The sequence below is a fragment of the Pseudophryne corroboree genome, chromosome 1, assembly GCF_028390025.1.
Source record: "Pseudophryne corroboree isolate aPseCor3 chromosome 1, aPseCor3.hap2, whole genome shotgun sequence".
Lineage (NCBI taxonomy): Eukaryota > Metazoa > Chordata > Amphibia > Anura > Myobatrachidae > Pseudophryne > Pseudophryne corroboree.
Genome location: NC_086444.1, coordinates 165,883,608 through 165,907,751, shown reverse-complemented (window position 1 = coordinate 165,907,751; position 24,144 = coordinate 165,883,608). Strand labels below are relative to the sequence as shown.

The 24,144-nt window shown below is 47.2% G+C and overlaps 2 protein-coding genes across 4 annotated transcripts in view; one reads left to right on the top strand and one right to left on the bottom strand.

Annotated features, from left to right (window-relative positions):
* The window catches only part of ANKRA2 (ankyrin repeat family A member 2), a 53,061-nt gene extending 34,412 nt beyond the window's left edge, over positions 1–18,649 (bottom strand). Inside the window, exons 1-3 of the mRNA XM_063963872.1 lie at positions 18,462–18,649; positions 3,063–3,404; positions 2,180–2,338 (exon numbers count right to left, since the gene is read on the bottom strand). Of these exons, the coding sequence (XP_063819942.1) occupies positions 2,180–2,338; positions 3,063–3,336 (433 nt within the window). The 5' untranslated portion in view covers positions 3,337–3,404; positions 18,462–18,649. The remainder of the gene's footprint in view (positions 1–2,179; positions 2,339–3,062; positions 3,405–18,461) is intronic.
* A 49-nt stretch (positions 18,650–18,698) lies between these two features.
* UTP15 (UTP15 small subunit processome component) overlaps positions 18,699–24,144 on the top strand; it is a 51,270-nt gene continuing 45,824 nt past the window's right edge. The window contains exons 1-2 of one of the 3 annotated variants that reach the window (XM_063963871.1): positions 18,699–18,846; positions 22,060–22,149. In XM_063963871.1, the coding sequence (XP_063819941.1) occupies positions 22,060–22,149 (90 nt within the window). In that variant the 5' untranslated portion in view covers positions 18,699–18,846. Of the gene's footprint in view, positions 18,847–21,985; positions 22,150–24,144 lie in introns of all 3 variants that reach the window. The other 2 variants (XM_063963870.1, XM_063963869.1) reach the window with 2 other exon arrangements.

Here is a 24,144-nt window from a genome sequence, read left to right as displayed (position 1 = left end):
ACAAAAAATTAAAAAAATAATGGGATGTAGTCATTAGGTCAACATTTACAATATTAACACGTACGATAGAGATATTGTTACAATGTCGAAAGGTAACATATGGACATTCTCAGAACGTCAACATGTGAAATGCTGACACTGTCAGAATGTTGACATTAAGGTCAGGCTGTGGAATGGGAGTGTTAGAGCCAGGAACTGGTGAGGTTAGGGTTATGCTGGGCGGGGCAGGTATTAGGGTTAGGTCCATGTTTACATGATGAATTCAACATCATGAGCATGTCGGCATTCCCACGTCGACATTATGTCAATATTATGACTTTGTACACATCATACCACACCCCAAAAAAAATGATCAGCTCAAAAAATACTGAACCAATATACCCTCTGTATTACTCCTCAATTCACTTTTGAGCTGAACTGAGAGACAACATGGTCAGTGTGACAAGCAAAATGTGTATGTCCATGCAGAGAGGTAACATTGGTCTCCTTGACGTTTGTTCTGACACCCGTCACAGGGCCTAATTCAGAGTTGATCGCAGCTGCAAATTTGTTAGCAGTTTGGCAAAACCATGGGGGTCATTCCAAGTTGTTCGCTCGGTATTTTTTTCTCACAACGGAGCGATTAGTCGCTAATGCGCATGCGCAATGTCCGCAGTGCGATTGCGCCAAGTAAATTTGCTATGCAGTTAGGAATTTTACTCACGGCATTACAAGGTTTTTTCTTCGTTCTGGTGATCGGAGTGTGATTGACAGGAAGTGGGTGTTTCTGGGCGGAAACTGGCCGTTTTATGGGAGTGTGCGAAAAAACGCTACCGTTTCCGGGAAAAACGCGGGAGTGGCTGCAGAAACGGGGGAGTGTCTGGGCGAACGCTGGGTGTGTTTGTGACGTCAAACCAGGAACGACTAGCACTGAACTGATCGCAGATGCCGAGTAAGTTTGAAGCTACTCAGAAACTGCTAAGAAGTGTCTATTCGCAATTCTGCTAATCTTTCGTTCGCAATTTTGATATGCTAAGATTCACTCCCAGTAGGCGGCGGCTTAGCGTGTGCAAAGCTGCTAAAAGCAGCTAGCGAGCGAACAACTCGGAATGAGGGCCCATGTGCACTACAGGGGGACAGATATAACATGTGCAGAGAGTTAGATTTGGGTGGGGTGTGTTTAAACTGGAATCTAAATTGCAGTGTAAAAATAAAGCAGCCAGTATTTACCCTGCACAGAAACAAAATAACCCACACAAATCTAACTCTCTCTGCACATGTTATATCTGCCCCCCCCTGCAGTACACATGGTTTTGCCCAACTGCTAACAAAATTCCTGCTGTGATCAACTCTTAATTATCCCCACAGTCCAGTATGTCAGAGATAAATTAGGTCTGATCAGTGACAAAAAAAGATTCGTAACTTAAGCCACATCTGTACACTAAGGAAAGGATTACACTATATTCATGAACTAAACTTACTTACTCCACGCACATTTTAACAATTGCAAGAAAATTGTGCAATAAACACTTTTTTTTTTGTATTTAGCTGTGGTATATATACATTGGAAAGCACAGAACACCATAAGGATGGGAAATTAGTCACAAAGGTCCAGGGAATTAAACTATGCCTGGAGTAAAGAACATTGCTTTTTCCAGGATGACGTTCACTTATACAGGATGAGTAGCGTTCACGCTAGGCTGTTTTAGCAGGGCGCCGCACCCTGCCCGATTTTTTAAGGGCAAAATCCGCCCTGCCCTTTTTGCGCTGCCCTGCTAAGACAGCAGTCCACTTGATGACCTCCCAGCGTGTAAAGATGCCATGTGCATGCGCACGGCATCCATTCACGCTATGGGAGAGAGTTTGGGAGAAGCCCAGCACCTCTGTAGGTGCTGAGCACGCTCCCAACAGTGACGCTGCCGGCCACCCACGCCCCCTGTAGTAACGCCTGTGGGCCGCACAGCCGACTTCAATGATGTTACAAGACCACGCCCCCTATTTTGCATGACCACACCCCCGAGCGCGCACACATATGCCCCCGCAGTCCGGCGCCCTGCCCTCTAGAATTTCTAGTGGGAACACTAGGAGAGTCCAAAAAAATCCCAGATTTTAAAAAGGTAAATGCTATTCAAAATGTTGGTATATATTCCAAAAGTGCATGGAATATATTGAAGGCTATTATGGGAAATAAAATGCTTACAATTCACCAGCAGGGGGGTAGTTGATATTTCATTGCCTCTGTGTTTGTTTGTCAGTGTCGTTGATTGCTTGATGGGAGAAAAATGCTTGGTGGTTGATGGGGTGTAGACATGTCGCACTTGTATGCCTGGAGATGGGGAGGTGTGTATGTTGCATTCAGCTGGAGAAAAAGGACAACAATTAATTGTACAGTCAAACATTCTCTTTCTATAAATAGAGAAAAATACACTATTTCTCATTCTATCCTATTCAACTAGGTCCGTTTTATTCGCCTAGGCAAAAAAAAAAAAACAAACAAACAGGACTTTTTGCTATTTTTACGGCGAATGGGTATTCGCCCTATTCAATAGCAGGGCTGTTTTTTGGCCTAGGCGAAAAATTTAGCAGGTGCGAAAAACATGTGGATCGACGAATCCACATGTTTTCTCACCTGCGCTGGTGGAAAAAGCGGGCCGTTTTTGAGGCCTTTTAGTTATTTGCAGTTTGTAATTATGTATAAGTGCAAATTAGTGAACATCTCTGTAATTATCCTGTTTAAGCACCCTTGTACTTCTGTAATTTTACTTTAAATTCTAGACACACACACCCCATGTACAGAGGTAGGGAATTCCTTGTGCTGCAGATAGATTAAGCGCTACACGTTTATAATGCAGGATACCAAGATACATCGTTTTATTGAAGAAACAATGTAAAATCTGTATTTGTGTTAAAATCTAGCGATTTGATAATCCGGTACACTTGTGAAATATTGTGTCATTTGGACACACCTTACACAATTCCCAAATTTTGTTAACATGACCCATAGGTAAACCCCCCCCCCCCCCTCCCCAGTGTACTTAAAAATAAAAAAAATTACGGCAAATATGAAAAACAAATGACCTGACCTTTAAACAGGACAGAAGCTACTTCCAGGTCAGAGTTTACTTGATCTTGGATATTTTTACTGTCTTCTTCATTTAAGGACTTTACAAAGCGAGAACAAACGTTCATGTCAAATCTGTTTGGTAAAATGAACTTCATTCCCATGGCCACATTCTGAGCAGGACCTTCATCAGGATTAGAGTCTATGACGTGCTCCACCTTGATGTCAGGCATGCTGCCCACACACTCCTCTCCCGACAGCTCCTCAGGGACCTCCAGATTGCTCAAGGTGGACATGATGGATCAGAGATGCATTTACAGCGTCACCTGCTACTGCTGCATCATAGGATTGCACACTCCCAGTTCTGCAATGCATCCACATAAACACAAGTACACATTACTGAAAGTGGAATGATGCAGGCTCTGTATTTGCAGTTAAGGAGTTCGGTATGTTTGGCAGGGCATAATAATAATAATAATAATAATAATAATAATAATAATGAAATAATATAATAAAACTAAACTAAAAACATAAAAGGCAAGAAAATAAATTCACTCAACACAGTAAATTGCACTTTAAAGTGAAGTCTACCTACACATAGTGGTAGCTGTAAGCTCATAACCCATTACTTGTCTGAGAAAGGCGTTCTTTTTAAACTGTGAAAATTATTTTTTCGTTTTTGCTATCCTAAACATTTGCAGTTTACCGTTTACCATAACGCCATTGCAGGCTATTCACTGGAGTTGAACTGCTTTAATTTCAATAAAAATAGGGGAGTTTGAAAACTTCTGACAAGCAGTGTATATCCCATACAGCATAAAATAAAGATCACCACATCTACCCACAGATACAGAGCCTGGCAATGGGGTAATTCACACAAAATAACTGACATGCATTAGGCAACATCTAGTACTACATGAGCAAATGACAGGTTAGCTCACAATGAGATGCGTAGTAGAAGTAGTCAGTATAATGGGCAGTGAGAGAAATAGTAGCAGGAGTCAGTGTACTGTCACCCATGCTATTTCCTCCTGGATGCCCCAGCGCTTTCTTAAATTTAAGATGTCTAGGACTGAGCTGATCATCTTCCCACCCTCCAGCATAACCTCACCTTCCCCAATTTCTTTAGCTATTGACAGCACCACCATCTCCTCTGCATGCAAGTGCACTTTCCTGGAGTCATTCTTGACTCCTCCCTCTCCTTTAAACCTCACATTTAGGGGCAGATGTATTAAGCCTGGAGAAGTGATAAAGCTGTGATAAGTGCAAAGTGATAATGCACCAGCCAATCAGCTCCTTAATGGCAATTTACATATTGGAGCTGATTGGCTGGTGCTTTATCACTTCTCCAGGCTTTATACACCTGCACCTTAGTACCTCTCACAGTCCTGCCGTTTCCATATAAAAACCTCTCCAAGATCAGATCCCTTCACTCCCTGGTGGCAACTAAGACCATCATCCACTCACTGGCCATCTCCAGACTGGACAACTGTAACCTGTTGGTATCTGGCATCCCTGTCTTCCACCTCTCTCCACTCCAATCTGTCCGCAATGCTGCTGCCCGACTCATCTTCCTCTCCAAATGTACTATTATCTGCCTCCCCTTCCCATTTAGAACCCAATTTCTCAAACTCACTTACAGTACAAAGCCCTCACTAAATCCACCCTTATTTATATCTCTGACCTTTCTCCCTTCACACTCCCAACCGCCCACTTCGCCGCCTCTCCTACCGGATTCATTATGATTTACTGATGGACAAGATGCCAGCAGTCAATTTCCTGACAGCGGCATCCCACCTGCCAGAATTCCAGCAGCGGGGTGAGCGCAAAGAGTCCCCGTGCAGCCTTTAAGCTCTCATCCTAACCCATTACACCATGCTCCTTGTTCACTGTATCTCGCCTCTGTGTCACCCGTCTGTCTGCCCCTTCCCTTTAAACTGCACACTCTCATGAGCAGAACCCTCTTCCCTTATACCATCATCTGCTGCCCACTGCCTACAATGGCACCTATACCTTGGGTTCTGCTGCCCTGCTGCTTACTTGGGTATTATTATACTGTTTCTATACTTCATAAGATGCTGTGGACCGACTGTGGTGCCATATAAATAAAGGACAATAATTAGTGAGATGCATAGTAGCTGGAGTCAGTGTATTAGCAGCGAGAGGTGCAATACAGGGGTTGAATGTAATATACACTGAGAGGTGTAGTAGGAGGAGTCTGTAATCTATAGTGAGATACAACAGGAGGTGAGAGGTGTAGTACAAGAAATCAATACAGTGAGGTGGAGGAGTCAGGTAATATACAGTAAGGTGTACGAGGAAACAGTGTAACATACAGTTATAGTAGGAGTATTCAGTGTAATATACAGTGAGGTGTAGTATGAGAGTCAGTGTCATATACAGGGAGCAGTACAGTACAGGGGATGCGTGTAATATACAGTGACAGTGCAGACAATACACATGATGAGAAGTACAGTACAGGGGATGAGTGTAATATACAGTGAGGTGTAGTATGAGTCAGTGTCATATACAGGGAGAAGTACAGCACAGGCATGGAATCAGAGTAATGCACAGGGACAAGTGCAGGACAGGGGATCAGTGTAATATACAGGGAGAGGCGCAAGATAGAGGATCAGTCTTATACAAAGGGAGAGGCGCAGGACAGGGCGTCAGTGTAAGACGCAGGTGCATGGTGCAGGGGGGAGTCAGCGTGATACACAGGGACAGGTGCAGGGAGTCAGCGTGTCACTGGCCTAGACTGAGGGTGTTGTGGACTCAGGGATTCTTCCGATGGCTGGGAAGAGGAACCACAACTGAGCCGGAACAGGGGTGGCCTAATATAGGATTTCCTCATACAGGACGCTGACAGTAAGGTTTGGTGAAATATTGAAGAGCTTTATTGCAGGAAAAGAACAACTTAAAGTCATATATCGTAAAGGAACTTATGAGGGAATGTCCAGACCCATTGAAGGGTTTTGTGAGCAATATTAGAGATGCTGGTGACTGAAGGAACTGTGGGTGATGTTTAAAAGTCACTGATAACTTGAAGAACTTGTAAATGGTGGTTAAATACACAGATGGTTAAAGAACTTGTGAGCGGAGATTAAGACACTGGTAATTTGAAGAACTAAAGTGCAGAGGTTTAGGACGCTGATGATTTGTAGAAGTAAGAACGGTGACTGAGACGCTGATGATTTGAAGAACTTAAGTGCGGTGGTTTAAGACGCTGTTGATTTGTAGAACTGGAGAACGGTGACTGAGACGCTGATGATGTGAAGAACTGAAGTGCAGTGGTTTAAGATGCTGGTGATTCGTAGAACTTGAGAACGGTGATTTAGGACCCGCAGCCCACGCTGATTCCTAGGAGCACTGGTGACTGGACCGCAGAGAGATACACCGGCCGCTGAATACACTGGAACCGGTGCAGCGAACTGGCACCTGGAAATTCCGGAGACACTGGCGTACAACTTCAGAGATCCTTGCCGGGAACAAGAGCGCTGGCATCCACGTCAGGGAAGACGATACTCAGGCGCTGAGGCTCTGTCCGGCGTCTGACTTTGAATCTCCCGCCACCGCTGGATTGGCGGAGCAGTCTGATGACGTCACCTGCCCCCCGTCCACGTGATGCCGGGTGTCATGGCGGCGCCCATGCCCTGGAGAACCGCAGGGAGCCGCACCAGCCAGACACCGGAGCCCGTGGCCCACCGAAGGCGGAGAACGCAACACAGACCAGCAGACACGCAGGGGTAAGCGCGGCGAACGCAGCCTATGGCGTGTGACAGTACCCCCTCCCCCAGGAGTGGCCCCTGGACACTTTCCAGGTTTTGTTGGATGTCTGGAATGGAAAATCCGCACCAGTCAGGGAGCCGTAACTTCAGTAGCTTTGACCCAGCTCCTTTCCTCGGGGCCAAAACCTTTCCATTCCACCAAATACTGTAGATTCTTGTGAAGATAGCGAGAATCAAGAATAGCTTTGATTTCAAAGTCCGTACCCTCTTCAGCCTCTGCAGAGGTTGGCCTTGGGGACTTGGAATGAAACCGGTTCAAAACAAGAGGGCGAAGAAGAGAGACATGAAAGGAATTTGGTATCCGGAGATGGGAAGGCAATCCCAATTTGCAAACAACCGGATTCAGGACTTGTAACACGGGATAAGGACCAATGAACCTTGGAGCGAACTTTATAGTGGGCACCTTCAAACGGAGATTCGGGTAGAGAGCCATACCCTGTCACCAACCTTGTATTGAGGAGCTGCCCGTTGCTTCCTATCCGCAAAGAACTTATAACGGCCAGAAACTCTCTTGAGGTTGGCATGAACTCGACTCCAGATATGACTGAAGTGCCGGAGAGTAGAGGCTGCAGCAGGAACTTCTTCCGGAGGACAAATGGGTAATTCTGGAACTTGGGGATGGAATCCATAATTAATGAAAAATGGAGACTCACCAGTCGAAGAGTGATATAGATGATTATGGGCGAACTCGGCCCAGGGCAACAACTCCACCCAATTATCTTGCGAGGGGGAGAGATAAACACGGAGAAAAGTCTCTAAATCTTGATTGACGCGTTCAGTTTGCCCATTGGTCTGTGGATGGTAAGCGGATGAAAACTTGAGCTTTAGTTGTAAGGCCGTACAGAGGGCTCTCCAGAATCTTGCCGTAAACTGTACCCCTCGGTCAGAAACTATTTCCAGAGGTAACCCGTGCAGGCGGAAGTGTTCCCGAATAAATAACAAAGCCAACTTAGAAGTTGATGGTAACCCGGTCAACGGAACAAAATGTGCCATCTTAGAGAAACGGTCAATAATCACCCAGACGGTGTTATGACCCTTACAGAGAGGCAGTTCAGTAACAAAGTCCATAGAGATACGAGTCCAAGGCCTCTTAGGAATGGACAATGGGTGCAACAACCCCGCAGGAGGCAGACGAAGAATTTTGTGCTGAGCACATTGAGGACACGAGTTGACATACTCTTGAACGTCCTTCTTCATAGTGTCCCACCAGTAAGATCTTCGTAGAAATTCCCACATCTTTTTTTACTCCAGGATGGCCGGAAAACTTGGAAATGTGAGCCCACTGCAACAATCTTGGTCGAAATTTAGCTGGCACAGACATTCTTTCAGGAGGAGGACCCAACGCGGTGGGAGCCGCTGAAATAGAAACTGGACTGAGAATCAAAGCCTTTTCAACGGAATTCTCCTCATCCGAAGCCATTAAGGAACGGGATAGGGCACCCGCCTTGGTGTTAAGAGTTCCAGCTCGGTACTTAATGACAAACGAAAATCGGGCAAAGAAGAGCGCCCATCTTGCTTGATGGGGATTCAAGCACTGGGCCGTCTTGAGATACAGCAAATTCTTGTGATCCGTGAAAATCATAATTAGATGTTTAGCACCTTCCAAAAGATATCTCCATTCTTCCAAGGCAGATTTTATTGCCAACAGCTCTTTGTCTCCAATGGTGTAATTTAGTTCAGCAGGAGAGAACTTGCGAGAATGGAAACCACATGGATGTAACTTCCCATCTGGAGCGTACTGCGAAAGTACGGCACCAATGCCTACCGTAGAAGCATCAACCTCCAGAAAGAATGGTTTTAAAAAGTCTGGTTGCTGAAGTACCGGAGCGGTCATAAAGGCTGCCTTCAACTGAGCGAACGCTGCTTCAGCTTCAGAGGACCAATGGCTTGGGTCAGCCCCCTTCTTGGTTAGGGCAGTAATAGGCGCCACAATAGTAGAGAAACCCCTTCTGAATTTCCGGTAGTAATTTGCAAACCCTAGAAATCGTTGCACCGCTTTCAAGGAAAGAGGCTGAGTCCAGTCCCGAATAGCAGAAAGTTTCTCCGGATCCATACGCAACTCCGTGCCTGAAATAATGTAACCCAGAAATGGAATAGAGGGGACCTCAAAGGTGCACTTGGAAATCTTGCCGTATAGATGGTTCTCTCGCAACCGAAGAAGTACCTCTTTAACTTGTACTCTGTGCTCAGTGAGATTCTTCGAAAATATCAGGATGTCATCCAAATATACCACTACATTTAGGTATAACATATCCCGAAAGATTTCATTAATGAATCCCTGGAAGACGGCGGTGGCGTTGCTGAGGCCGAACGGCATTACCAAGTACTCATAATGCCCGTCCCTAGTATTGAAGGCAGTCTTCCATTCGTCCCCTTGTCGGATACGTATCAAGTTATAAGCTCCCCTTAAATCGAGCTTGGTGAAGACTCGAGCTCCGCGAACTCTATCAAAAAGCTCCGTGATGAGCGGCAAAGGATACTTATTCTTAATGGTGACTTCATTTAGACCACGATAGTCGATACACGGCCTCAGGCCTCCGTCCTTTTTCTTCACAAAAAAGAAGCCTGCTCCCGCTGGGGAAGTAGAGGGGCAGATGAATCCCTTCTGCAGATTAGACTTGATATATTCTGACATAGCTTGAGTCTCGGGTACTGATAAAGGATAAGTGCGACCCCGAGGTGGCATTTCCCCCGGAATGAGCTCAATAGGACAGTCCCAGTGTCTATGCGGTGGTAGCTGATCGGCCACCTGTTCCGAGAACACATCTGTAAACTCCCGATAAGCCTCTGGAATAAGCCCTTCGTCCGACTTGGAAGATACACGAAGCGGGTAGACAGGAGTGAGACAATTCGAATGACAAAATGGACTCCAAGAAATTATCTGTGTCGACCTCCAGTCGACGTGAGGGTTGTGAAGCTTGAGCCAGGGAAGACCAAGAACGAGATCCTGAGGCATCTCCCGAATCACAAGGAACTCCAGATGTTCTTGATGCAAAGCCTCCACTTGCAGCTTGTTTGGCATAGTACGACTTGAAATCAGACCATTAGGAATTTGGGTACCATTAATAGCAGTTATCGTAATAGGTCGTTCGACCGACCGTAACTTCAAACCCAGATTCTGGGCACAGGAAAGGGAGATAAAATTCCCCGCAGCCCCTGAGTCCAACAGTGCCTTAACGGTTTTGACTTCAGACTCAGAAACCAGAGACACGGAGAGTAAACAGTCCACTGCCGGAGAAGATTGATAAAAAAACCCTAGCTCGACTTCTCCAGAACAAGCTAGGACTGCCCGTTTCCCAGGCGAGACTTGCAAAACTTGAGAAAATGATCAGCCGCTCCACAGTAGAGGCAGAGTCTACCCTCACGACGACGCTGACGTTCTTCTGGGGACAGCCGAGACCGATTAACCTGCATCGGTTCGTCTGGACTTGAAATAATAAGAATTTACTTACCGATAATTCTATTTCTCGGAGTCCGTAGTGGATGCTGGGGTTCCTGAAAGGACCATGGGGGATAGCGGCTCCGCAGGAGACAGGGCACAAAAAAGTAAAGCTTTACTAGGTCAGGTGGTGTGCACTGGCTCCTCCCCCTATGACCCTCCTCCAGACTCCAGTTAGGTACTGTGCCCGGACGAGCATACACAATAAGGGAGGCATTTTGAATCCCGGGTAAGACTCATACCAGCCACACCAATCACACCGTACAACTTGTGATCTAAACCCAGTTAACAGTATGACAACAGAAAGGGCCTCTTAAAGATGGCTCCTTAACAATAACCCGAATTAGTTAACAATAACTATGTACAAGTATTGCAGATAATCCGCACTTGGGATGGGCGCCCAGCATCCACTACGGACTCCGAGAAATAGAATTATCGGTAAGTAAATTCTTATTTTCTCTATCGTCCTAAGTGGATGCTGGGGTTCCTGAAAGGACCATGGGGATTATACCAAAGCTCCCAAACGGGCGGGAGAGTGCGGATGACTCTGCAGCACCGAATGAGAGAACTCCAGGTCCTCCTTTGCCAGGGTATCAAATTTGTAAAATTTTACAAACGTGTTCTCCCCCGACCACGTAGCTGCTCGGCAGAGTTGTAATGCCGAGACCCCTCGGGCAGCCGCCCAAGATGAGCCCACCTTCCTTGTGGAGTGGGCTTTTACAGTTTTAGGCTGTGGCAGGCCTGCCACAGAATGTGCAAGTTGAATTGTGTTACAAATCCAACGAGCAATCGACTGCTTAGAAGCAGGTGCGCCCAACTTGTTGGGTGCATACAATATAAACAGCGAGTCAGATTTTCTGACTCCAGCCGTCCTTGCAATGTATATTTTTAAGGCTCTGACAACGTCCAACAACTTGGAGTCCTCCAAGTCGCTAGTGGCCGCAGGCACCACAATAGGTTGGTTCAGATGAAATGCTGATACCACTTTAGGGAGAAAATGCGGACGAGTCCGCAGTTCTGCCCTATCCGAATGGAAGATTAGATAAGGACTTTTATAAGATAAAGCCGCCAATTCAGATACTCTCCTGGCAGAGGCCAGGGCTAGTAACATAGTCACTTTCAATGTGAGATATTTCAAATCCACCTTTTTCAATGGTTCAAACCAATGGGATTTGAGGAAATCTAAAACTACATTTAGATCCCACGGTGCCACCGGAGGCACCACAGGAGGCTGTATATGCAGTACTCCCTTGACAAAAGTCTGGACCTCAGGGACAGAGGCCAATTCTTTTTGGAAGAATATTGACAGGGCCGAAATTTGAACCTTAATGGATCCCAATTTGAGACCCATAGATAATCCTGATTGCAGGAAATGTAGGAAACGACCCAGTTGGAATTCCTCCGTCGGAACCCTCCGATCCTCGCACCACGCTACATATTTTCGCCAAATGCGGTGATAATGTTTCACGGTGACTTCCTTCCGTGCCTTAATCAAGGTAGGAATGACTTCTTCTGGAATGCCTTTCCCTTTTAGGATCTGGCGTTCAACCGCCATGCCGTCAAACGCAGCCGCGGTAAGTCTTGAAAAAGACAGGGACCCTGCTGTAGCAGGTCCCTTCTCAGAGGTAGAGGCCACGGTTCGTCCGTGAGCATCTCTTGAAGTTCCGGATACCAAGTCCTTCTCGGCCAATCCGGAACCACTAGTATTGTTCTTACTCTTCTTTGCCGTATGATCTTCAATACCTTTGGTATGAGCGGCAGAGGAGGAAACACATACACTGACTGGTACACCCAAGGAGTTACCAGTGCGTCCACAGCTATTGCCTGTGGATCTCTTGACCTGGCGCAATATTTGTCCAGTTTCTTGTTGAGGCGAGACGCCATCATGTCTACAATTGGTCTTTCCCAACGGTCTATTAACATGTTGAAGACTTCTGGATGTAGACCCCACTCTCCCGGATGAAGATCGTGTCTGCTGAGGAAGTCTGCTTCCCAGTTGTCCACGCCCGGGATGAACACTGCTGACAGTGCTATCACGTGATTCTCCGCCCAGCGAAGAATCTTGGCAGCTTCTGCCATTGCACTCCTGCTTCTTGTGCCGCCCTGCCTGTTTACATGGGCGACCGCCGTGATGTTGTCCGACTGAATCAACACCGGCTTTCCTTGCAGGAGAAGTTCCGCCTGGCTTAGAGCATTGTAGATTGCTCTTAGTTCCAGAATGTTTATGTGAAGAGACTTTTCCAGACTCGTCCATACTCCCTGGAAGTTTCTTCCTTGTGTGACTGCTCCCCAGCCTCTCAGGCTGGCGTCCGTGGTCACCAGGATCCAATCCTGAATGCCGAATCTGCGGCCTTCTAATAGGTGAGCCTTCTGCAACCACCACAGAAGTGACACCCTTGTCTTTGGTGACAGGGTTATTCGCAGGTGCATCTGCAGATGCGACCCTGACCATTTGTCCAACAGATCCCTTTGGAATATTCTTGCATGGAATCTGCCGAATGGAATTGCTTCGTAAGAAGCCACCATTTTTCCCAGGACTCTTGTGCATTGATGTACTGACACTTTTCCTGGTTTTAGGAGGTTCCTGACCAGATCGGATAACTCCTTGGCTTTTTCCTCTGGAAGGAAAACCTTTTTCTGAACCGTGTCCAGAATCATTCCTAGGAACAGCAGACGAGTTGTCGGGATTAAATGGGATTTTGGAATATTCAGAATCCACCCGTGTTGTCTTAGCACCTCTTGAGATAGTGCTAAAGCTGTCTCCAGCTGTTCTCTGGACCTTGCCCTTATTAGGAGATCGTCCAAGTATGGGATAACTAATACGCCTTTTCTTCGAAGAAGAATCATCATCTCGGCCATTACCTTGGTAAAGACCCGAGGCGCCGTGGACAATCCGAACGGCAGCGTCTGAAACTGATAGTGACAGTTTTGAACAATGAACCTGAGGTACCCCTGGTGTGCGGGGTAAATTGGAACGTGTAGATACGCATCCTTGATGTCCAAGGATACCATAAAGTCCCCTTCTTCCAGGTTCGCTATCACTGCTCTGAGTGACTCCATCTTGAACTTGAACTTTTTTATGTAGAGGTTCAAGGACTTCAGATTTAGAATAGGCCTTACCGAGCCATCCGGCTTCGGTACCACAAATAGAGTGGAATAATACCCCTTTCCTTGTTGTAATAGGGGTACTTTGACTATCACCTGCTGAGCGTACAGCTTGTGAATGGCTTCCAACACCCTCTCCCTTTCGGAAGAGACGGTTGGTAAGGCAGACTTCAGGAAACGATGAGGAGGATCCGTCTCTAATTCCAACCTGTACCCCTGAGATATTATCTGCAGGATCCAGGGGTCTACCTGCGAGTGAGCCCACTGCGCGCTGTAATTTTTGAGACGGCCCCCCACTGTCCCCGAGTCCGCTTGAGAGGCCCCAGCGTCATGCTGAGGTTTTTGCAGGAGCCGGGGAGGGCTTCTGTTCCTGGGAAGGAGCTGCCTGTTGGTGTCTCTTCCCTCTTCCTCTGCCTCGTGGCAGGTACGACAAGCCCTTTGCTCTCTTATTTTTGTAGGAGCGAAAAGGCTGCGGTTGAAAGGTCGGTGCCTTTCTCTGTTGGGGAGTGACTTGAGGTAAAAAAGTGGATTTCCCGGCAGTAGCCGTGGCCACCAAGTCTGATAGACCAACTCCAAATAACTCCTCCCCTTTATACGGCAAAACCTCCATGTGACGTTTTGAATCCGCATCGCCTGTCCACTGTCGTGTCCATAAGGCTCTTCTGGCTGAAATGGACATAGCACTCACCCGAGATGCCAGTGTGCAAATATCCCTCTGTGCATCACGCATATAGATAAATGCATCCTTTATTTGTTCTAACGACAGTAAAACATTGTCCCTATCTAGGGTATCAATATTTTCAATCAGGGATTCTGACCAAACTACTCCAGCACTGCACATCCAGGCAGTTGCTATAGCTGGTCGTAGTATAACACCTGCATGTGTGTATATATTCTTTTGAATAACTTCCATCTTTCTATCTGATGGATCCTTAAGTGCGGCCGTCTCAGGAGAGGGTAACGCCACTTGTTTGGATAAGCGTGTGAGCGCCTTGTCCACCTTAGGGGGTGTTTCCCAGCGCGCCCTAACCTCTGGCGGGAAAGGGTATAATGCCAATAACTTTTTTGAAATTATCAACTTTTTATCAGGAGCAACCCACGCTTCATCACACACGTCATTTAATTCTTCTGATTCAGGAAAAACTGTTTGTAGTTTTTTCACACCATACATAATACCCTGTTTTACGGTATCTGTAGTATCAGCTAAATGTAACGTCTCCTTCATTGCCAAAATCATATAACGTGTGGCCCTACTGGAAAATACGTTTGAATTTCTACCGTCGTCACTGGAATCAGTGCCCGTGTCTGGGTCTGTGTCGACCGACTGAGGCAAAGGGCGTTTTACAGCCCCTGACGGTGTTTGAGGCGCCTGGACAGGCATTAATTGATTGTCCGGCCGCCTCATGTCCTCAACTGACTGTTTAAGGGAAGATAAACCATCACGTAATTCCACAAATAAAGGCATCCATTCTGGTGTCGACCCCCTGGGGGGTGACATCTGCATATTTGGCAATTGCTCCGCCTCCACACCAATATCGTCCTCATACATGTCGACACCACGTACCGACACACACCGCAAACTCACAGGGAATGCTCTAATGAAGACAGGACCCACTAGCCCTTTTGGGGAGACAGAGGGAGAGTCTGCCAGCACACACCACAAAGCGCTATATATACAAGGGATATCCTTATATTAAGTGCTCCCTTATAGCTGCTTTAATATATATATATATATAGCCATTAATGTGCCCCCCCTCTCTGTTTTACCCTGTTTCTGTAGTGCAGTGCAGGGGAGAGACCTGGGAGCCGTTCTGACCAGCGGAGCTGTGACAGAAAATGGCGCCGTGTGCTGAGGAGATAGGCCCCGCCCCTTTTTCGGCGGGTTCTTCTCCCGCTATTTTTCCAGTCAGGCAGGGGTTAAATATCTCCATATAGCCCCTATGGGCTATATGTGAGGTATTTTTAGCCTTGTATAAGGTTTATATTTGCCTCTCAGAGCGCCCCCCCCCAGCGCTCTGCACCCTCAGTGACTGCCCAGTGAAGTGTGCCGAGAGGAAAATGGCGCACAGCTGCAGTGCTGTGCGCTACCTTATGAAGACTGAGGAGTCTTCAGCCGCCGGTTTCCGGACCTCTTCACGCTTCAGCATCTGCAAGGGGGTCGGCGGCGCGGCTCCGGGACCGGACTCCACGGCTGGGCCTGTGTTCGATCCCTCTGGAGCTAATGGTGTCCAGTAGCCAAGCAGCAAATCCACTCTGCATGCAGGTGAGTTTACTACTTTCCCCCTAAGTCCCACGTTGCAGTGATCCTGTTGCCAGCAGGACTCACTGTAAAGAAAAAAACCTAAACTAAACTTTCTCTAAGCAGCTCTTTAGGAGAGCCACCTAGATTGCACCCTTCTCGTTCGGGCACAAAATCTAACTGGAGTCTGGAGGAGGGTCATAGGGGGAGGAGCCAGTGCACACCACCTGACCTAGTAAAGCTTTACTTTTTTGTGCCCTGTCTCCTGCGGAGCCGCTATCCCCCATGGTCCTTTCAGGAACCCCAGCATCCACTTAGGACGATAGAGAAAACTGTTTGCTTAGACGGAAGAGATCGGAATCTCGACCGGTCTGACCGACTACGTTCACCACCTCGTTCCTGCATGCGAAGATCCACCTTTACACAGAGAGAGATCAACTGTTCCAAGGAATCTGGCAGATCTCTAGTGACCAACTCGTCCTTTAAACGATCCGAGAGCCCGTTCTAAAAAGCAGCCCGAAGGGCATCATTATTCCAGCACAGTTCTGAAGCTATAGTTTGAAAGTGAATCACATACTGTCCCACTGTACGAGAGCCTTGTCGAACTCGGAGCAAGTCAGCAGAGGCAGCGGTCGTCCTGCCGGGCTCATCAAAGATCCTTCGGAATTATGTGATGAAGTTGGTATAACTTGAAACTAACGGATCTGATTGCTCCCACAACGGTGACACCCACTCCAACGCTGAACCCTCAAGCAAAGAGATAATGTATGCCACTTTAGACCGATCAGTAGGGAAGTTATGTGAGAGGAGTTCGAAATGTACCTCACACTGATTGAGGAAACCACTGCAATTCTTTGGATTCCCGTTATAACGAGGAGGAGTGGGAAGCTGAAGGTGTGACCTGGTTGCAGACAAGGACGGAACATTGCTAGAAACAGCCACTGGAGCGGATACTGGAACTGGAACCACTGAAGCCAGAGAAGTCTGGATTTGATCCAGCAGGCCAGATAACTCCTGAAGATAATGCATCACCTGATTCTGTGCTGCTTCCTGACTCTGTACTCGGGAAACCAGGTCCTGCATGGTGCTTGCCTCTGGGTTCCGATTCCCCGGGACCATGTGGCCTGAGTATACTGTCACTGGCCTAGACTGAGGGTGTTGTGGACTCGGGGATTCTTCCGATGGTTGGGAAGAGGGACCACAACTGAGCCGGAACAGGGGTGGCCTAATATAGGATTTCCTCATACAGGACGCTGACAGTAAGGTTTGGTGAAATATTGAAGAGCTTTATTGCAGGAAAAGAACAACTTAAAGTCATATATCATAAAGGAATTTATGAGGGAATGTCCAGACCCATTGAAGGGTCTTGTGAGCAATATTAGAGATGCTGGTGAGTGAAGGAACTGTGGGTGATGTTTAAAAGTCACTGATAACTTGAAGAACTTGTAAATGGTGGTTAAAGACACAGATAGTTAAAGAACTTGTGAGCGGAGATTAAGACACTGGTAATTTGAAGAACTAAAGTGCAGTGGTTTAAGACGCTGTTGATTTGTAGAACTTGGGAACGGTGACTGAGACGCTGATGATGTGAAGAACTTAAGTGCGGTGGTTTAAGACGCTGTTGATTTGTAGAACTGGAGAACGGTGACTGAGTCGCTGATGATGTGAAGAACTGAAGTGCAGTGGTTTAAGACGCTAGTGATTCGTAGAACTTGAGAACGGTGATTTAGGGCCCGCAGCCCACGCTGATTCCTAGGAGCACTGGTGACTGGACCGCAGAGAGATACACCGGCCGCTGAATACACTGGAACCGGTGCAGCGAACTGGCACCTGGAAATGCCGGAGACACTGGAGTACAACTTCAGAGATCCTTGCCGGGAACAAGAGCGCTGGCATCCACGTCAGGGAAGACGATACTCAGGCGCTGAGGCTCTGTCCGGCGTCTGACTTTGAATCTCCCGCCACCGCTGGATTGGCGGACCAGTCTGATGACGTCACCTGCCCCCCGTCCACGTGATGCCGGGTGTCATGGCGGCGCCCATGCCCTGGAGAACCGCAGGGAGCCGCGCCAGCCAGACGCCGGAGCCCGTGGCCTACCGAAGGCGGAGACCGCAACACAGACCAGCAGACACGCAGGGTTAAGCACGGCTAACGCCGCCTCTGGCGTGTGACACAGCGTAAAACACAGGGACAGGTGCAGGGAGTCAGCGTAAGACACAGGGACAGGGAGTCAGCGTGACACACAGGGACAGGTGCAGGGAGTCAGCGTGACACACAGGGACAGGGAGTCAGCGTGACACACAGGGACAGGTGCAGGGAGTCAGCGTGACACACAGGGACAGGTGCAGGGAGTCAGCGTGACACACAGGGAGTCAGCGTGACACAGGGAGTCAGCGTGACACACAGGGAGTCAGCGTGACACACAGGGAGTCAGCGTGACACACAGGGACAGGTGCAGGGAGTCAGCGTGAGACAGGGAGTCAGCGTGACACACAGGGACAGGTGCAGGGAGTCAGCGTGACACAGGGACAGGGAGTCAGCGTGACACAGGGACAGGTGCAGGGAGTCAGCGTGATACACAGGGACAGGTGCAGGGAGTCAGTGTGATACACAGAGACAGGTGCAGGGAGTCAGTGTGACACACAGGGACAGGTGCAGGGAGTCAGCGTGACACACAGGGACAGGTGCAGGGAGTCCGCGTGACACACAGGGACAGTCAGTGTGATACGCAGGGACAGGTGCAGGGAGTCAGTGTGATACACAGGGACAGGGAGTCAGCGTGACACACAGGTGCAGGGAGTCAGTGTGATACACAGGGACAGGTGCAGGACAGGGATGCGGGTAACTCACCCAGTGACAATGACAGCCGGCTGCAGCCACCTAGTGTTGTATGATACACTCGCCACTTGCCGCCCCCTGTGCTCTCAGACACCGGGCTGCTTCCAGTGTCCGCCTGTTCCCGGGTCACCAGTAACGGCTATGGCATGCCCCGCATCCCTACACAGCTCCTCCCCTCAATACGTCACAAGGTCCCTTCAGCCCCTCCGATATAGAACCAACCACAGAGGGACGCTTCCTGGCAGCAGCGCCCCGCATCCATCCCGCGCTGATCAGTGACGTATAATCCGCGCGACCTCCCCGGAAGTACGTCATGAGGGAAGATGGCGGCGTGCAGGGCTGATCCTGGCAACGTGACTTGGTGACGGTGAGCGGCCGGTGAGGCCGGGACTGCGGGGTAGGTGCTGAGAGTGGTCCGGAGTTACCGGTGACAGCGGGGCATCAGTCTGTGTGGCACCCCGTGCACAGGGGCGGCTGCTGGGGGTGTACTCCGTGTCATCATGCGGCGTGTGAATATATATATATATATATATATATATATATAAAATCACATTTGGTGATGTGATTGTGTGTGTGACTTGTGCTGCCGGTCACTTTACATTCTCACTCGTCACAGATCCATGGCTGTAGGCAGAATACAGCATATGTATGCTGATGTTTTATTATGCAGCGGTGTAGATCTGTGATCAGTAGATGCGGCTGCATTAGTGTCATTCATTATAATGGGCTCAGTAAAGGCCACATCTTCCATGCTGCGTTTCCCATGTCCCTGCTGTGCAGCTGTGGCTGGATCATACGCTGTTCCCGGTGTTATACACACATGTAGCAATGCTCATCTTGCTGTGATGCTGCATGGCGTGCCTGGCTGTGACTTCGCACTCACCGATCGCGCAATTAAGTCCATTAGAAAGTAATGGAGCGATCGCTGGCTGCACATAGTCGTAGCCTGGCATGCCATGCCATGTTGCAGCATGCCGCATCGCAGCAAAGACGAGCATGGCTACATCTATATGAGTCGTATGTGTGATTCTATGTGTCAGACCCAACTTCATATAATCCCCACAGAAACATGAGGAGAATAGATGCGGCTGTAATAGGGGGTATGACAAGGATCAGTATAACTCAGTGGTTCCCAAACTTTTTGGAATCACGGCACTCTAGAGTATCAGAATTTTTTTCACGGCACCCCTAGGCCAATAGTTTCTTATTGAAAAATGTAGAAAGAAATATTAAATTAAGTAAATTGTCTTTATATGTCATCCTTAGGGTAACTTATGTGGTGAGGGACAAGATTTGCTTCTGATTGTCAATATATTTTATGATTGGCAGCCATTAACACTGGTTTTGCTTTTTACATTGACCATGCAGAATTTGAATTGGTTCTGGATCACCAACCCGTGGCACCCCTGCAAGTGTCCCGAGGCACCCCAGGGTGCCACGGCACACAGTTTGGGAACCACTGGTATAACTGTATGTAGAATAAGAACGTTTCCACACTAGTAAATTGTTTTAATAATTCTGTTTGTTAAAATGAAAGAATATATATTTCTCATTTGATATCTTGAATTATTAGTATAATGTGAAGGAGAATATTAGCGGTAAGTAAGAAAAGAAGAGCAGCCGGTAATCCCTGTGACATGTACTACAAGATCTGTCTACAGCTGGGCATACACTATACAATTATCTGTCAGATAATCTGTGGTCGGAATGAAAATCTGGTAATGGATGAGAGCAACTGATAATTTAATTGATGAATAAATCAATAAAGCCCCAATAGACGTGTGTCTGAAATAGACTTTATGCCTCTCTGGGGGTGTGACCCTATTACAACCAAGGTATCAAAACATATAAAGAGAACTAGAAAGACGGTGCACCCAACTCAACAACCGTCTTTCTAGTTCTCTTTATATGTTCAGATAAAATGTCTGCCAGTGTATGCCCAGCATTAGAAAACACTACAACCTTACTATGGTCTTAAAATTTAGAAACAAATTATCAATAACCTGTTACTTTTACTATTAAACTAGGCATACACTATACAATTATCGGTCAGATAATCTGTGGTTGGAATGAAAATCTGGTAATGGATGAGAGCAACTGATAATCGACCATTTGCTCCCAAACACTGGAAAATGGACAAAAACTGTCGTTTATACAGATTGGTTAAATCACGGACAGGTTTTGTTCATTTTCCAGTGTTTCGGAGCAAATGGGGCTTTATTGATTTATTCATCAATTAAATTGTTAACATAGATCATTCAAGTGTGCAGATGTACCTCTCTTTTCGTGTTCTTAAGACATTTTATCTGACAAGCTGAAAACAATCAAATATCCTAGCCATTCACTGAGAGATTTCACGCTCATGTGGTGATGATTCAATTGTTTCCTGTGCCCTCTGCTCTGCGTCTATAGAAATGGGTGTCTAGCGGAGCTATTCAGTAATTTCTCTGATCAAACGCCATTAGCCGCCATTAGTCACATTTTTGTCTCGCAGCCTCCAGAGGTATGAAAAAGCAAAATGTGTTAAATCTGTAATTTGGGCACCCAAACACAGAGTGGTCAGGCGCCTTATTTACTAATGGGAGCAACAATTGAATAGCTACGATAGATGTCCATTCCTGTAGACACCCAGCAGGGGGCACAGGAAACAATTGAATTGTCCCCTGTATGCCCACAATATCTGCTTTACTCCCCTGTGAAGGAACAGGGCAAATGCCCTTTTAAAGCTGAAGTTGAGCAGAGCCCACCCAAGTCGGTATCTACTCTTGCATTCATATGTAGACCAACAAGCCATTTCTAAATGGCCCTAGCCCTCGTGCCGGAGCTAATCAGGCAGCTAAGGGGTGGTCCCTTTGTGTTGGAGGAGCGATAAGAGAAAAGAGATCTAATTAGTGTTATACCCTTTTCAGACAGAAATCCTGGAAACTACCCGGCATTTCAGTGCCGTGTCAATTTGCCAATCTCTGCCTGACCCCCCCCCCTCCCCTTCACACAGAGAAGCAAAATTACAGAGTCAAGAATTTCTACCCAGTAAATTGCGAGTCATAACGGGTTTTACGTCTGTGTGACAGGCTCAAGCCAGGTCGAAAATTCTCGGTTCTCCAACCCTGGTAAGTTCCTGGATCAAAAATCCGGGAATTTCTGCCCGGGTTGATCCTTTCACACAGGAAATAGGACCCGTGTTTTTTGGCAAATTGCCGGTCATTCTTAGGTCATTCTTACTGGGGGAAAGTGCCAAGATTCACATATAGAGAATAAAACTGTTATTCTGTGATGTATTAGTGAAGTTCAGTAAATAATCTAATGAATTAAATTCCCAGTAGTAATTGGAAGTTGATGGCAGTGCTGAATATCCTTTAATAATAGAAAAACCCAAAACAGTTAATGTTTCATAGTATGTCTATAAGGCTGTGGGAGACATGCCCTGCCGAACTAAACTTACTAAAGAAAATGTCTTATTGTGGGTTTGTTTGTTTTTCTTCTTCTTCTTCTCCTCTCTTATTATTATTTTTTTTTTTTTTGCATCCACATTCTAGACTGGATCTGGGTTGGGGGGGAAAAATAAATATATATACATATATATATTTTTTTCTATCTTGTAAAAGAGAAGATGTCTGGATACAAACCTGTCGCTGTCCCATCTTACCCTAAGCTTGGAGAAAAGATAACACAGGATACACTATACTGGAAGCATTACAAGGTAATATATACAGCACGAAAAAAAAAAAAATACATATATAATATAAATATAAATGACTGCTGCTGTGCTGGGAGGTATACTACTTGATTGATCGCGTGTTTGCAAATAGAAAACACACTATTGGCTTCTCTTTAAAATAAATACATTTTATTACAAAACAATAAAAAATGTAACTGTATTCAAGCAATTTTACCAGGGCTAATGTCCGGTGACCACGCGGTAATACCGCAGCTAGCCCAGAGGTACTAGTTTAGTCGTATTTGTGCTCTCCTCTCAGGCGGGCGCAAGGACATATCCACTAGTCGCAGGTTCACAGTGTGAGCAACTGAAAAGTTCCAGGCACTCATCCCTAGAGCTGAACAAACTCATGTTTTATTGAATTGCCCCCCTCAGGAGGCTCCGAGCAGAAATATGTTCTCCCACGGCACCCGTTAGTAACATCCATTGGGAGAACAATAGAGTGACCCCCAAAGAGGCTGTAGGCTCTGCTGGCTGCATTTTATTGGAAATGTGAAAGCAACTACTTGTCCTTTGGAACTGTTAATTGTATTTCTCTGACGTCCTAGTGGATGCTGGGGACTCCGTAAGGACCATGGGGAATAGACGGGCTCCGCAGGAGACTGGGCACTCTATAAGAAAGATTTGGTACTATCTGGTGTGCACTGGCTCCTCCCTCTATGCCCCTCCTCCAGACCTCAGTTAGATTTCTGTGCCCGGCCCGAGCTGGTTGCACACTAGGAGCTCTCCTGAGCTTCTAGAAAGAAAGTTTAAATTGGGTTTTTTATTTTACAGTGAGACCTGCTGGCAACAGGCTCACTGCATCGAGGGACTAAGGGGAGAAGAAGCGAACCTACCTGCTTGCAGCTAGCTTGAGCTTCTTAGGCTACTGGACACCATTAGCTCCAGAGGGATCGACCGCAGGACCCGTCCTTGGTGTTCGTTCCCGGAGCCGCGCCGCCGTTCCCATTACAGAGCCAGAAGCATGAAGATGGTCTGGAAAATCGGCGGCAGAAGACTTCAGTCTTCACCAAGGTAGCGCACAGCACTGCAGCTGTGCGCCATTGCTCCTCATACACACTTCACACTCCGGTCACTGAGGGTGCAGGGCGCTGGGGGGGGGGCGCCCTGAGCAGCAATAATATCACCTTGGCTGGCAAAATAACCACAATATATAGCCCCAGAGGCTATATATGTGGTAATTACCCCTGCCAGAATACAGAAAAAAGCGGGAGAAAAGGCAGCCGAAAAAGGGGCGGAGCCATCTCCCTCAGCACACTGGCGCCATTATTCCCTCACAGTTCCGCTGGAAGGAAGCTCCCTGACTCTCCCCTGCAGTCTACACTACAGAAAGGGTAAAAAAAGAGAGGGGGGCACTAAATTTTGGCGCAGTTTAATACAATAAGCAGCTATAAAGGGTCATAATTCAGTTAGTCCCTGTATTATTATAGCGCTCTGGTGTGTGCTGGTATACTCTCTCTCTGTCTCCCCAAAGGGCTTTTGTGGGGTCCTGTCTCCTTTAAGAGCATTCCCTGTGTGTGTGCGGTGTGTCGGTACGGCTGTGTCGACATGTTTGATGAGGAGACTTATGTGGAGGCGGAGCAGATGCCTATAAATGTGTTGTCACCCCCTGCGGGGCAGACACCTGAGTGGATGGACTTATGGAAGGAATTACGTGCAAGTGTCGACTCCTTACATAAAAAATTTGACGACATGCCAAATGCGGGACAGCCGGCTTCTCAGCTCGTGCCTGCCCAGACGATTCAAAGGCCGTCAGGGGCCCTGAAACGATCACTACCTCAGATGGCAGACACAGATGTCGACACGGATACTGATGCAAGTGTCGACGACGATGAGTCAAATTTAATGTCCACTAGGGCCATTTGTGGCATGATTGAGGCAATGAAAGAGGTATTACACCTTTCTGATATAAACCCAGGTACCTCAAAAAAGGGTATTATGTTTGGGGAGAAAAAACTACCAATAGTTTTTCCCCCA